This window comes from Phaethon aethereus (assembly GCF_964289735.1).
Source record: "Phaethon aethereus genome assembly, chromosome: 17".
Lineage (NCBI taxonomy): Eukaryota > Metazoa > Chordata > Aves > Phaethontiformes > Phaethontidae > Phaethon > Phaethon aethereus.
The window spans coordinates 9,022,909-9,039,502 of record NC_138593.1 but is presented as its reverse complement, the minus strand read 5'-3'; the positions used below and the strand labels follow the sequence as shown (position 1 = coordinate 9,039,502).

General features: G+C 42.7%; 1 protein-coding gene across 1 annotated transcript in view; it reads right to left on the bottom strand.

Annotated features, from left to right (window-relative positions):
• The window catches only part of ARVCF (ARVCF delta catenin family member), a gene marked incomplete at both ends in the record, with an annotated part of 165,429 nt that overhangs the window by 9,154 nt on the left and 139,681 nt on the right, over positions 1 to 16,594 (bottom strand). The window contains 4 exons of the mRNA XM_082007844.1: positions 377 to 488; positions 1,606 to 1,798; positions 3,165 to 3,315; positions 4,272 to 4,399. Coding sequence (XP_081863970.1) covers positions 377 to 488; positions 1,606 to 1,798; positions 3,165 to 3,315; positions 4,272 to 4,399 — 584 coding nt within the window. The remainder of the gene's footprint in view (positions 1 to 376; positions 489 to 1,605; positions 1,799 to 3,164; positions 3,316 to 4,271; positions 4,400 to 16,594) is intronic.

Below are 16,594 nucleotides of genomic sequence, written 5' to 3'. Positions count from 1 at the left end.
TTTCACAGGGAAAGATGAGGAGGCTGCATGTCAAGAACAGGTGGCTGCCCTGCGCTGCTAGATGGAATGTTTCAAGTAAGAGACAACTAACAAAAGACATGCTAATTCTTCCTCCAATAAAGCATGGACATTTGGCCTATATGAGGTGCTATACTTCCAAAACCTAAAAAGCTACATTTCATAGGCCACTGAAAAACATACCCAGCAGGTATATGCATGATGCTGTGACTGAATAGATTACAATACGTTGTTCTATCACCTTAGAAGAACGGAACCAAAGCCCACAATTTATCAGATAGACTGCAATATTACACTAAGTTAGGACATCTTCCACTCAGGTGTTTCCATAACTGAATCTAAGACCCAACATCTTTACCTGGAAGTGTGATTTGTTCCACCCATCCTTCTGCAGGGCATTTCGTAGTTCTTTATAGCTCCAGATCATCTGAAGAACGTGAGATGCTGCTTTTGTTTCTCTGGGAGACTGGCTGATTTGCAAGATAAAATTAGAGCCTAAGTATCAAGCACAAGACTATTCATATGTTGTCCTCTTTGCACAAAAACAATATCCAGGATATACCTAGTACTCCATACAGCTTTTCTTTGAACCTATAAGCTATAGTATATATGTGAAATCATTCAGTGACTTCTTCATATCTATAGGTATTTGCTGACAAAAAATCCAAACAAAAAGTTGTAAATTGTGCAGATTTATGGGTTTTTGCATGTATTGCTGGGCAAGCAATTGAGGCCAGGGTGACCCTTTTGTCTTGTAGCTGTCATTAACAAGAAACAGATGGAGTCCATCCTTCTGGGATTTAATTTGGGGGGCTGGGGGGCAGCCAAAATGAAAAAATAAAATTTCTAAGCCACTTTTCAAATCTTCACCCCAACTTCCATATATTCCTCACAATTCAATGAAGTTGCTTCATGGTTTAGAATACCTTACAAAGCAATTTGCACCAGCAGAAAGTAAGCAATTTTTAAACAGAAAATGAAATTTTATCCATTCCTTACTAAGTCAGTACATAAGCACCCTCTATGGAACAATACAGGGCAAGATTCTTGGTTGGCTCTCATGTTTCATAACAATGCAACCCAGCAAAGTCTTCAACTACTCTCCTAGAAGTCTGCTGAAAACACACCTATAAAGAAGCCCATGTCTAACTGGCTGAACTATACAAAACAAACTTTTCTCTAAAGCAGCCAGAACACAGTTTTCAACAGAACTGCAGACTGAAAATTTGTCACTTCAAACTACCACCACTAGCCCTTCAGCCAGAACGATTACTGCACATCATTAACCATTTTACTTAAAAGAAGCAGATTTCATCACTGGCATTCCAGGAATGGAATGCTGTCACAGGAAAAAGGCCTCCCACACTAAAAATAAAGGTCACTGCTTCACTACAAATGATGTCTGCTAAATGCATACATGGTGCTAAGATGTACCTGACAAGGAGTGACCATGTCTTAACATGACTAAGTGACTACTCTAACTTTTTTCTTTAATCAGATAAACCTATTAAAGGTGCTAACTGTTTTTACTGTGTATATATTAATTGCAGTGAGTTCTTACCCATTTTGCTTTCAGCTGTCACTTACCTTGACTTGCTGATAGCTACCAGCTTCTGAATGCCCTGTGTCTGGATCAGAGACCTTGCATTTTCCGAGCTGTCAGTAATGATTTCATGGATGGTATTCAACACCGCAACCACTGTATCCTCTTCCAGGTTCTTTGCAGATCTCTGCTGCCTGCTAGGCAGATTTCTTACCAGCTCGCCCATGGCATAACTACCTAGATAAGGGGAAGAGATACCATTAGTCAGCCCTAATAATAATAATAATTTCAGCTTCCCATCCTGAATGATAAAAAACTCAAGTGTGTTTCCCAGGTCAAAAAACTTTATAATGTACATGTTTTGAACCTCAAGACTGTAACTTAGCAGCGTATTTATGATTCGTTATTTCAAGGTGATTGAGAGTTGATACCCAAGACAAACTCCTTCATCACGAACGCTAAAAGGTATTGAAGGGAAAAAAAAAGCAATCTTTACTGATAATTTTACAGCCAGCACCTATCATACTTTGCAATGCCTGAGGCAAAAAGCATCCAGCAGCTGCTGCTAATGCCATATATCCATGCTAATATACATACATGGCTTACTCAGCCTTGTAACAGGCCTTCTGGGGCAAGGTGTACAGCCATGCATTTATTAACCTTCCCCCAACAAAGGTAAGAGCATTTTCTCCTGGGCGCAGTTAGCCTTCGCAGTGCATAGTACTGAAGAAAAAACAAGGAGTCTGGAGTTTATCACTCCCAGGTTTCTGTCTGTACCATTTGCCTAACTACACCTCCAAACTATTAAGAAAAGAACCTGATGTATTAAGGCAGAATGCCACCTTGCTATTTGTTAGTATCAACTTGGATGATGGCCCTAAACGTGTGACTAATATTTCCTGGCCTGACAAGGTTATAGTTTAAACAAATACAGCAGTCAAATACAGAGGCATCCAGAGGAAAACTCAGCTCACAGCTGAATCTCTCAAGATTCCTACTTATGGGCAGGTGAATGCTTATTTACCCCCGTGGATAGGAGCTAGTGAGCACTGCTGAAGAGCTAACTTGAAGAGTAAGTTGTTTGGTGTCCAGCTTCTGCAAGTAACTACCACACAAAAGGATAAGAAGGGAAGGAGGAAGCAAGAAAAAAGGGACAACTTTAGGGCCCACTGCGCTTCCACAGGCTATCTCAGCATGCCATAGGCAAGACTCCCATTCTAATCTAACTAGCAGGCCTAAGGAGCAACGTCTCTGTAACCACCACATGTGAGTAGCAGCGCAAGTGCCATGTCAGCCAGAACTAAGGAAGAGACAAAAAAAAACCTCTTAACGCACCCAGTCCTCTGCACACCTACACACACTCCCCTGTCCTGCAAAAAATCTACATCTGTTTTTACTCCTGAGTTAGAGATTTCCCTCGAACCACAGCTTGTTTGAAATACATTCTGAGATGACAGCGCTCCACTTGGTGGCTACAGAGTAATCTTAGATAGCGTGGGTGGAAACTGCATACAAAATGAATCCTCAGCACAAGTGACAGAAAATGTGAGGTCTCTCAAGGGTATCCAAGATCCCAGCCTGGTTAGAAAAGTTCAGAAAGTACCTATAAGATCTTTATTGCGACGATCCATGGAAAGGTTTCTCAGAGCAATTGACACAGCCCTCACAACCTTGTCAGAGTCGGACTGCAGCAGCTCCACAAGCACTGGTAAGCCTCTCTCCTTCCGCACTGTTGCACGGATGTACGTGGACCACTGATCAGAACACACAGGGGAAAAGAAACAACATAAAGGATTGTGAGTTCACATACCTGCCCTTCCTTTCCTTGCCCCTGGCATTTCTTTTAGTGCTGTAATTAATTTTTTCCCCTGCAAAGCCTAGTTAGGTTGTGTGTGCCAATGCATCCACAACTTAACCCATCATTCAAGTTCATCAAGCACCAAGGAAGAACGGATGTAGAAGTTCATCCTATAGCTTAGGAAGCTGCTGGCGAAAGAGGACAGAAATAGAAGGATGGAGCTTCATCTGCCAGCATCTATTCTGTACACACCTCAGTGTGAAAGAACATCCTTCTGGATTAGGAAAAAAGAGGTCATTTGGAGGGAACAGTAAAGCATCCAAAGCATCTGTTATCTTCCCACACCTCCAATTTCATGCTTTTATTCTGTTTCATGATTGATTTTAAAATAAACTGTATTCAAGACAGCTGTGAAACACCACTCTGTTGATCCTCAGGCTGCTGATCAGTCCCACTTTGCCATGTGGTTCTACAAGTGATCAGGCATACCTTTGAGAGAACCGCCTGATTAGTGCTGTGGATGCTTCAGAAAGGATATCAGAGGACACTTTGGAGTGCAGTTTCCTGAGCAATCTGACAATCCAATGAATTAAGTATTCAGGACCTTAATCATCTAAACCCAGGCTTTTCTAAACGGACAAAGCAATGGTTAAGTGGTTTAAGAAGAAAATCTGCTCATGGTTAAATTGTCATGAGTTCAGTGACACTTCCACTATGTAAACACTATCTATCCAGAAGAAGCAAAACATCTTAAGTGGGCAAACAAGATGGAGATAATTTCGTTGGAGTTCCCATCTCCTTCCTTTTTAAAGGGAACGTAAATGCACAAACAGTGCACTTACAATGGGACACAGCATTGTTCTTTACTTACACAAAGGAAACGAAAGAGACTAAAGAGAAGACTGCACTCACTGTCCAGTTGCCAGCACTGAGATTCTGCAAAGCCCCTGCTGCAGCTTCCAGAGTGTTGAAGTTTTGACTTTCGGTGAGGATGGAGAGGTACAGTCGGACCACATCTGGCTGGTACAGTAATTCAAAGCCTGCAGGTAGGGGAATGGGAGAACAGAAGCAAGAGAAGCAGAGAAGGCAATGTATGAATAAACACGTAACATACCTTTATTTAATCACATATGAGAACAGCCAAGAGAAAGCTACATCACAGAAAGTAGGGCTTCTGCCATATCCAGGACATTTTATCCACAGCTGTTGAAAAAGGTGCACACAGGAACTCATGCACAGGATGTTCACCTGGGCTGAATGATCTTTTGCTTGTTTTCAGGCTGACCATTCTTTTTGAAATCGGTGCTACGTTATTTACTGCCTAGCAGGCTGAGTATACATGTGTAACAACAAGGTGACAAGACAATTTTTGTCTGCAACAGTTCTTACTTTGCATCTCTAGATTGGGTTGCAAATTCACCTTGCGCTCTTGTTTTCATTCAAATCTTAGTACCTTTACAGACACAAACAACAGGGCCAAATAAGCCAAGCAAGCTACACAATCATATCAGCCACCCCGTTCTCATACCTACGTGACAAAAGAAAGATGCAAGATGTCAATTCCCAGTTGGTAGGGACAGGGAGAAATGCTGACTCCAGTTCAAATATTAAGTAAAGAAATCATACCACACTGGGTGACAGACACACACGTTAACTAAATATGCCCAGAGCCACTGGATCAGCTTTGCAGTTTAAGCACGACAGGAATGAGAACTACTCCCAGCTCTGCCACAGATTTCCTTTTGTGATGCCGAGTAACTGACAGCAGCATCTGTGTCTTGACTTCCTCATCCAAAGGATTAGGATTTATCCATCCGCCCATATTAAAAAAGGGGATCTTGGGCAAGAACTTCATCATTCCAAGTTGTTGCATATTTTGAAGGCATTTTTACCTATCTTTCTTCACTGAGTGTAGCATGACACACTGCATCAATGAGGGAAGAGTATGCAAGCACTCCGTTGAAGGACTTGCCAGACAAACATGATCTCAAAGATCATGGTGCTGTCCAGATTATATGAACAAAAAACTAAATCCCCTAAAGTGTCTTAGTGAGTGCAGGAATGCACAAAGCAACCTATGGTCAACATAAGCTCATCTGCAGTCACTGTAGCTTGAAGATATTTCTGGGTTGGTCGCTTTTAGAGTGTTTGCAATAAATAAAAGTTCGGCTGGCATTACCTAGGGAAAGATTTTTGGAAAAACACGACACGGAAGAAAGCATAAAGGTGTGAATGAGCTTGGGCAAAGAGGAAATTTGAAGCTTGTTTTGAGCAGAAGAATTTTTTTATTTGTACACATGTAAAGAATGTTTTTCACATAACAAGATGCTGTCCTAGAAGTGTAGCATAATTCAAAGCAAGTTTTCCACTAGCAAGACAGGAAACCTACAAACACAAATCACTTTTCATTACTTTCTCTACAAAATCACCCATCTCTCATATACATATTTTTCAGCACATATCACAGATTTTTGTATTTCAGACATCTTAGATCAAACCTGGAAGCAAGAAAACTGAACAATGCTATCCTATCAAGTGGATATCCTATCATTTTTTTTCTTTTTAAAATCCTCTGTTGCTAAAGGCTTTCTGAAATTAAAGCCTTACATTTCAAATCTAATTGTTTCTCTGTATTTTTCACACTAGTTATTGCTGTGGGACTATATGAGTCAAGGTCTCAGAACTCAGTACTTTAAACCTCATATAACACTACCCATAAACATGGGCCATGTTAACCGCCTGGATATATAGGGCTTATTTATCTCATTGAAAGCAAGAAAACACACTTAATCAGCCAAGGGTTTCTTTGCTCCATACCAAAACACTGATCTATGCATGAGGATCCATAAGCTCCCATGTGCTGGCTCACACTTTCCTTGTTCAGCTTCTCACATGCATCACAGCACGCCTGCATTCTTCTCAAAAGACTGGATATTAACCTGCTCCATGTCCGTGACTGGTTTTAATGCCACCACTTGCTTGCTACATGACACCCTAGATATGTGCAAGCTGCAACATATGGCAATCCCCAAAGGCATCCTGCCAATCCATACCACTTACTTTCCTATTCTCCTATGTCCTCTCCTTGCATTGGGATCATTGCCCTCTATATTGAATGCTGAGGAAAACCGTAGTTACACGAAGCATGAACAGATGTATAGCTTTTCTCCATTCCTCAAATAAGTTAGTGATTATCTGACTCCAATATGACCTTCATAACACCCTTTTCCTCTGCCACTTCACAAGGTGAATTGGCAATCTAAGAACTCTTCAGGAAAAAACACCACTGCCTGATAAGCACGCAGTATTCCTTTCCTGAATGCTAACACTTAAAAAATCTCTTAGGATAGCTTAGTGGAATTTTGACACTGTTATCTTTTAAGGAAGCTTTGCTGAAATGTAAATCAGATGAGCAAAAGAGATGAAGGCAGGTTCATTAACAGATAATATTCATAGAGAACATTTACCGCTTCTGTTATGAGAGCTCAGACTTGTCTGTGGTTGCATAGTATGCAATTGTTCAGCCAGCCTTCTCTGATGGCTTTGTTTTAAAGTGTCTACTTATAATTTCAGCATACTTGGAAACAGCCCCACATGTTCACTCTCTGCTGTTATCTGTGTGCAGTCTACAATGTGCCCTTTCTGTCAGCCTTTCCCTTTCCTTTCTGTATGTTCCTTTTTGGCTGACACTCTTCCTTCTTTGCAGCACCTCACTGTGTATGAATACTAAGATGCAACAACCCTCTCACCACCGCTCATCTCCTGCGGACAGAGTTGCATTCCAGTCACGCACCTCCCACCTGCTTTCTGTCATGACTTCTCTTCATGCATGAAAGCCTCTCTTTTTTCCTACTTACTAACGTAAGAGCATCTCAAAAATGTCCTCACCTTCTCTCTTCAATAACTCACAGCATTTCCTCTACCAATTACCAGTATATTTCTGCTTTGGGGCATAACCCCTTAGCCAGTTTGGTGGATGATTCCCACCTCACTCCACACATCCCCGCTTCCCAACTGCATTTATGCCTCTGCCCCATTAGCATCTGTTTTAAACAAAGTTAGCAAGTGTTACGCACCATACATGCAACTCTGTCCTCCCTCATGCCTCCCTCGCTCCCCTCAACTGCTGCACGCTTCCAGCACTGCAGCACTTCTGGCTACGCCAGGAAAAGGCAGGCAGGAGTTGCTAAAACAAAGTATTATGAATGCCCCTCATGGACGGCTGCTCATTAGCAGAGATGAGAACCTAATAGCGAGGAAGTTACTGCTGCACCGGAGGGTTTTTCCCTCATTGACAGCAAGCTGACACTTTTCATAAGCATTACAGTCCCTTAAAAAGAAACAAACAAGTTTTATATTTTCTCCATCTGCCTCCTGTCCTAATGAATCCAGCTCTGCTATTTATAGGATGCAATTTGTCTGGATTATTATAAATTTCCTTCCAGTGTTGTGTGGAGGCCTCACACATTTCTCCACTAAGTGCTTCAAGCACATTCCTGGGAAGCACAGCTGGTCTCACCTCCATTAAGCACCTGCTTCTCTTCAAAACTGATTTCCTTAATTTCAAGATCATCTTAATTATTTTTTCAGGTAATGCTACTTTTGTGCAATATATGGATAATTGCTTATATACATTTTTTTAAATGGAAATGAGAAAAGAGGGTCATTAGTGATAGGCAATACATCAAACAAGAAAAACATCCACTGTTTTTCTTTTTCTTTAAAAAGCTGTTTTAATTACAGCCCAGATTCAGCACTGCCCTTAAAAAGACTATTTCTCCTGGAATAAAGGAGACTTTTCCATAGGTTATGGATTTGTGCTAAGTTTCAATCTACACAATTTCCTCCCAGAAAAGCGTGAGGATAAGTTATTTATTGCTTTTTTCATTGCAGAAAGCAAAGTAAACAAGTTCTGGAAAATGCCTTGGATGCTGATGTCATTGTGAGTGGCAGACGTTTTATAGCATCTAAGCCTTGCCCCCATCTAATGGCATGAATGTGTGTACAAAGGAAGATCTTCCCCATTAGACTGATCTTCACCAGTATGCTGTAGTCTCATCTTCCTGAGAAAAGGAAGATGAGCTGCTTTGCAGCAGAGTTGCTCAAAACTGGCAAATGGATTCGTTCTGTGTGAAGTTCACACTACCAGGAGATGCCACAAGGATTATCCTGTATTTGCCCACAGAACAGTGACAGCACAAACAGCAGTTTCAATGCTGAATGGAAAACACCTGAGAATTAACTGGGTGTGATCAGGCATCTCAATCCATTCAGCAATCAGTGCCTGTGCTGAGAAAAATGTAGCAGTTCCTGGATTATCTCCTCCACAAACCTATTTGCTTTCATCTTGGCAAAGCTCATCCTGTGCCTATACTTGGCTACATTCTGGCAATAACATAAAATATTGAGCCAGGTGCCTATCTCCGATACACACAGCTTAATCCCAAATTCAGACAACTCTCTTTGGAGCAAGGGTTCCAAATCTATTCCCCTTCACCACCCATCTCATTTAGGATTTATTCTTTTCCTACAGGCATGGGAAATCATGCAGATGTAGATACTGGTCAGATGAGGGTTCTCCTACTGCTGTAACAGAAACATGTTGCTTCATTTTTACCCCTACAAAAACTCCGGGTTGCTATTTAAAAAGAGAGGCAGTTTCATACGAAGCTGGCAACACTGTAGGAAAAATAAAAGAGACAAACCCCTAGTCCTGGGGAAAAAAAACCCAACAAACCAAACCACTAAAATGAACTCTGGTAGCTACTCATTCTTGCAATGTTCACAGGCATATTTGCATCAGCATCATGACTCGGGCCAGTTTTGAAGCGAACTTCCCACTTACTGTGCTTTGGTTCCCAACACGGGGAAGCAGCAGCACCACCTGGACTCCTTTTGGGATGAAACTAAACCAAGAGATGCACTCCAGGACCAGACCGAGGGTGTGCTGACCAGGGATGGAAGTTCAAGGGCTGATCTGCCCGCCCTGAGCCACTCCACGCACTGTGCCGGCCAATTCGAGCGCAAGATGTGACAGCTACCGGCAGATGGAGCGAGAGGAGCCCGAACTGCAACTTCTCTGCGAAGTCACGCACTAACAGACTTTGCAGAATAAAAAAGCAGCTCCCTAAGCAACTAGGAAGTTATAAGCCAGGAGAAAGAAAGAAAAGACAAAAAGGCAAAAAAGAAAAAAAAAGAAAAAAAGGAAAAAAGAAGAGAGCCGTGTCAGTAAAAGAAATGAACAATTCGATTCTGCAAGAAAGAAAAGCTCCACCGATCTTGGACTCCTGCCCTCTGCCGACAACAGGCTGGTAACTTCATTACAGCCTGTGTAGTTCCTTGTTTGCAAGTTAAACGGTTGTAAACCAGAGTTCAGAATTATTTGCTGCAGACATGTTTTCAGAACGTGTAAGCAGCAAATCAGTCCAGCAGTTCAACCCTCCCCTTCCAGGAACACCTCACCCCGCAGTATGATTTTATAACAGACTACATGAAAAACCCCACTGAAGCGGGGAGGGGGGTGGGTGGGGGGTGGCACCTGGCTACTTTTATAAACCAGTAATCAGATCCTTAAAAAACCCGACCCAACAGCTCCATTCCACCTGTATGCTGTGCTTCAGCACCCAGTGCACAAAGCAGCCTGAACGCCAACATAAACTTGCAAGATTCTTCTAATTGAAAGGCTTAATAGTAGCAAAAACGCAGCCAGCTCCAAGAGCCAAACGCCTGGCATAATCGATGTCGAATGCAGCTCCATACAGATACATGTAGAATATCGAGTGTCATTACAATAGAGGCACAGCAAACTTCCACAACGAAGAAGAATTAATAGGTGGACAGTTCTGAACAGTCCCTATAGCTTTCACTTCAAGGTATAGTACAAGTCAGGATAGGTATTACACTTTACTGCAGAGATTCCGTCAGGAATGCAGCATCCGCCACTGAGCCAAGGCTCTGAAGACAGACAGAGCAGCCTTTGAATAGTATTGAAAAGAACAACCAGAATAATATGGGACATACAAGACTCAAATCAGGCTCGAGGGAATGTTTAAGAGGAGCTTTTCTATTTAGAAAATGAACACCATAGTGTGTGACCTTCCCAACTAATCTACTAAGTCACACACAAGTTCTAAAATTACGTAAGCTCTTCCCAGCTTACTGCCACCATGAAAGCAGCAACGGCATGCTAGTTAGAAAGGGAAGCAAGCAACCCCCACCCCAGAGGATGCAAGAGGAATGTTACCAGCACTACCAAGTGTGGAGGTATGCAAAAAATCAACACAAGGAGCTAGACTGACTGCAGGGGAGACAGAAAGGAAAGGAAACGGGAGGGCGAGGCAGCGCAGGAGAAATAAAGATGCCTAGGAACGCAAACTGTCTTTTGCTTTTGCTATTATTCTTTACGTTTCCTAACCTCCACAAGCTGTCAAAATAACTTCTCTTACAGAGTGCTTTGTAAGAGGTTGGTTATATTCCACCTCATATCCAAAGAATATGCAATTTAACAAAGAGAGGGCGCAATTAAACACAACCCATTTTGACCTTCTGTGAGTTCTAGCACTTCTGTTTTCTGTGACAAGACATTTTAAAGCTAATACAGTTTTCCCTTTCCAACGGGCCTGCAAGCAGCATTTGTCCCAACAGCGTTTGACAAGCCCAATAACAAAGGCTTTTTTTTCAAGCATATGCAGCTAAGTCTCTTGGCAACTGGAGATGTTCCAGTTCCATTAACAACCTTCTCTCCTCTGTTCACTAATCAGGAGCGAAGGCTCTGGAGGATCAATACTTAATAAGCCTCTGAAGGCTGCTGCTGCAGGTAACTAGAGCACCACCCAAGCTACTGGTTCAAAAGGGGAACGTGCTGTCCCCATAGGCCTGTACCAGGCTGATGCAGAGAAGGGAGAGTTGGTCTCCCCCAAAAGGGAGAGGAGGCATGGGGGTGAATTGCAGCACATTTAAACATTTGTAGGTCACCTTTGGCAGTGTTTTTTGTTTGTTTTTGAGAAACACCATTGTTACAAGCAACAATGCTTTGGACCCAAAGTTAACATTAAGTCCTTTGGCTGAATGATTAAAATGGATGGTTCATGTAAATAGCTTCCTTTACCCCAGGCCCAGACTTGCATATGACCGTGGAGACTTTTAAGTACAGTACATGAAACGTTAACACTTGCTCTCTCACCAGTTTCTCTAATTCAAAGTTATTTTTATTTATTTCACAGTGATAACTGAATGCATTTTCTTTTAAAGGGAACAGGTTAATCATGTTATTCCAAAAGCAAGTCTGTTCTGAAATGCAATTTGTATCTAAAAATCCAACATTAAATAACCTTCTCTCCCTTTCTCACACACACAGAACACACATTGGAGTCTCTGCTTTATGAGCTACATATCAAACACGATCTGCTTGGAAGCGCAGGTTCCCCTTTTCCCATAACCAGCTTACCATGGTGTTTGCAAGCCCCCAGCATGCATTCCAAGTCCTGCATCACCACTGTAAAATGTCAAAATGGGACTTGGTTCAAAATCCCGGCTCACATGTGCATATGAATAGGCAACTAATTCGCACCACAGGTCTGCCAGCTCTGCAGGGTGTCACAGCGTGACACTGCTAGCTGTGTGAGGGTAGTGCACTCCTGGGTAGCTCAGGCACACCCGAGACTCTAAGCTAGGGGTGAACACTCTTTTACCTGGAGAAACTGTGTCTGCGGTTGTCCTTTACTCTTGTCTCAACCACTACAGTATTTTAAGACAAAAACCAGATCAGGCTTATGAGGCTGGTGATCTCACTGACAGTGGGTCAATATGCCAGGAGAGCAGCAATGCGAATCCTTCTAGGTGTGGGCAATCTTGCCTGCTGCCTCCACGGAAGCTTCTTCCTGAAGCTTTCAGGTTGGACACATGCCTCTAACAGCTGATACCCAAAGGCCAGTGGGCACAGTGACGATGCCCAGTGCACTGGGAACTTCTTAGACAGCAATTTGGCCCATGCATGCAAGATCAATACCAAGTGTGTCATCGATCACGTTATGTTTCCCTGGGAGGGAAAACCTGAATTTCGAGATGCTGTCTGCTAGGTAACAGGGCTATTAGAACAACACTGGTCAGGGTCAAACATCCATGTTTATTCTTTTAGATCTTTAGTTGCTACTATTGACCATGGGTGCTTCTGACATGTCTGTTCTTGTCTCTGCGAGGGTCCGACACAACTGACATGTTTTCTCTCTTCTCTCTGAAAGGACCCAGATGGTAGTGCTTGGTGACTGCTTACACGCCCTGAGGAGCGTCTCCTTGTGCGTGGCACCAAACAGCATTATTTTGTCACCCCTCCTTTTCAGACATGGATAGCAATTGCAAGGACTGCACTATCCATACTAGAAATAAGAACATTGCTGGCTTGTCTGGCTTCCGGCGTTTGGTACAGTTACAGCAGTAGAAAATGCGGAAGCTCAGGGAGGTGTCAACTTGCTGTCCTCAGAGCTGCAAACAGAAGCCATGAACACGTGGGGACACCATAATAATCCAAATCCATAGCACAGTCAAAGATGGTTCCCTATTTGCAACTCTGGAAAGATGCAGTAACAAGGTGACACTACAGAAGGCCTCATTTGATACAAGCAGGTGTGAAAATGGACTGCTCTCCTTAATGGGGAAAGCTTTTAAAGGGAGGAATCTATAGGCTGGAACTTGCTTACTCTCTGCTTTGGTAGAGCTTGAATTCACTGCTTTTTGGAGCACATTGCAAGCCTTTTCCATTTGGCTAAGCTTTCCCAAAGGAACAAAAGAAAGAGATGGCTGGTAAAGCTAATAGAGATTGGCAACTTGAGAAAAATTACTACTTTTCTCGTTATATAAACAAATGTGTTTTTAGAACTGTACGTTCATGTATACATACCAGAACACATGTGTTTTCACAGACTTTTCCTTAAAGTGAATAAACAAAACCCAGGTAAAAACATTTTCCTTACAAAACCCACATACAGCTCAGTAAACCATGCTACTGCTTTTCTGATCATAGGTGCCATGTGATGCAGCTGAACAGACCTGAGATCTGAGACAGAGTCTTTTCACTGCCATTACTAGTACAGATGCCTAATTGTCCGGACCAAATGTCAGAAGGTTTGAGCTTACTGTATAAAATGTGTTTATTAAAGAAAAAGGGAGATACTGAGTAACAACCTGAAGGAAAGACCATTAAAAAAAAAAACAAACCCAAACCAAAATCACACCACAGCTATGTCCGGTAATAAAATACAATGTGTTGCTGCTAGTATCTTAACAACTCCAAGAACTTCATAACACAAAAATGTCTCAGAACAAGTCATCACTGAAAATCAACAGCACTGTTAAGGGACTCCTTCCTTTGACTTGTGGCTGCCTGGACTTAAGCATTTTCGTTCCTCTGGTCTTTTGTGTGTGTTTAACTATGGATCATGTGTTCCAAACTGCCCTTTTTTAGCCTCAAGCCCCCATAAAACTCAGCTTTTTGGTTCCAGATGCCATCAGCTGCTTTGACTCCAGGAAGCTAACGAGCTTTTAGCTTCTTCCCAGCTCAGTAGTAGAAACCTGTCTGCAGAGAAAAGCTTACTGCAAAAGGAATCATGTATTAGTCCTTGGCTCCAGATGCCACTTACGTGAATTTATTTTATTGAAAAGATTCTGACATTATTCAGAACTGTTTAGATGTTGAACAGCTTTATAAACTTACTGTCAGAAAACCTCAGCAAGTAGGGAAGTACAGAAAAGGGGAAGAAACACTACAGAAGACAGCTTTAAGGCAAAATAAAAACCACCTACATGGTAATGCTTATTTAGTTGAAATATCCACACACTCTCAGACGCTAAGTACTGAGTTACGCAAGATAGGTAGAAAAAGCACAAGGAACTCTTTCTCAGCTCTGCACACCTCTTATCTATCTTCTTTCCTATCTCCAGGACAGACTGTATGAAATGCACTGGTGGATCATGAGGCTGGGTATGGTCCCATTAAGTGCCCTCCCCTGCTACATGACTTGTATTGGACATAGTAGGCCAGTAAATGAAAGCTCCTGTGGGGCTGTGGAGTGGAAAAGAGGCCACAGCACTATGCAGTGCAAAGCTGTAAGATCCAGCATCAGGTGGGAACCAGCTGTCAAGACTGGAGAGCTCTGCACTTACCCACCCGCAAAGGTGCTCCTCCAGCAGCCAGGGCAAGGCAGCAGCCAGGGCAAGGCAGCAGCCAGGGCAAGGCAGCAGCCAGGGCAAGGCAGCAGCCAGCCATTCAGGCAGCCTGGCTGGTGTCAGAGGGGGCAACCGCAGCCAGCGCCCACACTCCTCCAGACCTCCATAGACGCTATTTCTCTCCACCAGGCCTGTGGTGAGTCAGGGTGTGGGGGGACCCACAGCACCTTGTGGGATCAGCCCTTCTCTGCCTTTATGCGCTGAGGTGCTGGCACTGAATCTTAACCAGCAAGGCAAAACCAAATCCTCCATCACTCGGGAATTTACAGAAACGGCATTGCTTTGTCAGGTATGGGACTAGGGGGGTTTCCACTGACTGCGCTTCAACACCCTGTCCTGCTGCTGAGGGACTTTCTGGTTTGAAAGCCCGCGTGCTCCTGACAAGCATTTGGATGTATCGGCAACAGGCACTGCTTAGAGTTGCAACAGACAAGGATCGACAGACAGTATTTCCACTCGGGCTGGCACCTGTCAGGTTCTCCCCTTCGCAGCCTGTCTGGGTTTCTTCTTCAGTGCCAAGGGAAAAACAACTTCAAGGAAAAAACCAAAATCCTTCAGAGCTTACACACACTGAACTACGCTTGGAAGCCAATTTGAAAGCTTCTTTCTGGGTTACTCATGCTTCACCAAGTCTACTTATACTTCCACTTCTCATCATGATTTTTATATAAAGTCTCATAAATGGTCATAAGACATTACACAGGTATTTGGTTATTCATATAAATTCAGTTGCTTGTTAGAGGCCTGTCTGCTTAAGGCAGTGAAGGGCTGCAGAACTCCACAGCTTGAATTCCTCAAGTAAGAAGGAAGAATACATGTGTCTATTCTCCAGTGGATCTACCTTCACAGAAACATCAAACACTTCAAAATACTTCCCAGTAGGAAGGAAATATTTGGATATAAACAACTAACCATTTTTTGGGAAAGGTTACAGAATCCAAGCTGAGGAGCAGCTAGCAGGTCCAGTCTCAGCCTACAGAAATGAAAGGTCAGTGATTCCTAATCACCAAGACTGAAATCGGAAGCCTGTTTGATTCATTACGGAGTCCTGCAATCTTGCCCTTATAAGCATTTTATAAGCAAGTGCCATATGGAAAGACTCCCTCACATTATTAAATATTTTATTATATGCCAACCCAAACACTTCCTCCAATCCTATCTGTGTCCTGAAATTGCTAATTAGTTCCTGATACAGTTTCCAAAGTCAAAGAAGTGTTTCAATTCCTCTCTCCATTTCATGAAAGTTGCCACATGCACCCAGAGGCAGCCCAGTGCCTCTCATCTGTCTCAATTACAGTCACTATGCTGCTGTCAAGCAACTCAAGTATCTCCCAAGCACCCAAGAAAAAGAATTTGATGTTTTCAATGTCAAATAAATGTCAGGCACGAGTGGAAGCAGCAAGAACCAAAGGTTTTCTTCAACTTCTCTAACAAAAAATGGACCTCGCAGCCCAGGTTTTCAAGGTACAGTATGTGGGTACTTAATTCTCATGGATTTTAGCATAAGCTAAACACCTTAATGCCTTCAAGAACAGAGATTTCCCATCCATCCTCAAAGCACTGTATCCAGGCAGGGGTACAGATGGTGAGAGGCAAGAGAAGATGCTGCTGCTCCTCCCTCACTTGAATTGGGATGCACCAGGACATACCAACATTGAAGGCGTGGAGCGAAGGGGTACTCTCCTCCTTTATGCCAAACATTCTCTGCAGCTTTTTAGAAAAACAGGAAAGTTTCTATTAAATGTAAACATGTCTGATATTTGATGCACGGAGTATCTGATAATCACAGGCGGAACTGACACAAAACCACCTTTGGCCATAGAATTACAGGTTTCCTGGGAACATAGATCTTGCTATAAAACTTAAATTTGGTCCAAAAAATGAGATAAGACAACATGATCTGGAGAGAAGTAGCTCTCTGAAGCCGTGGCTGTCCAAACACACACATTTTACAACCAGAAATAAATCTATTTGCAAGTTAAAAAAAAAGAAAAAAAGATTGGGGTCCCCGCTTG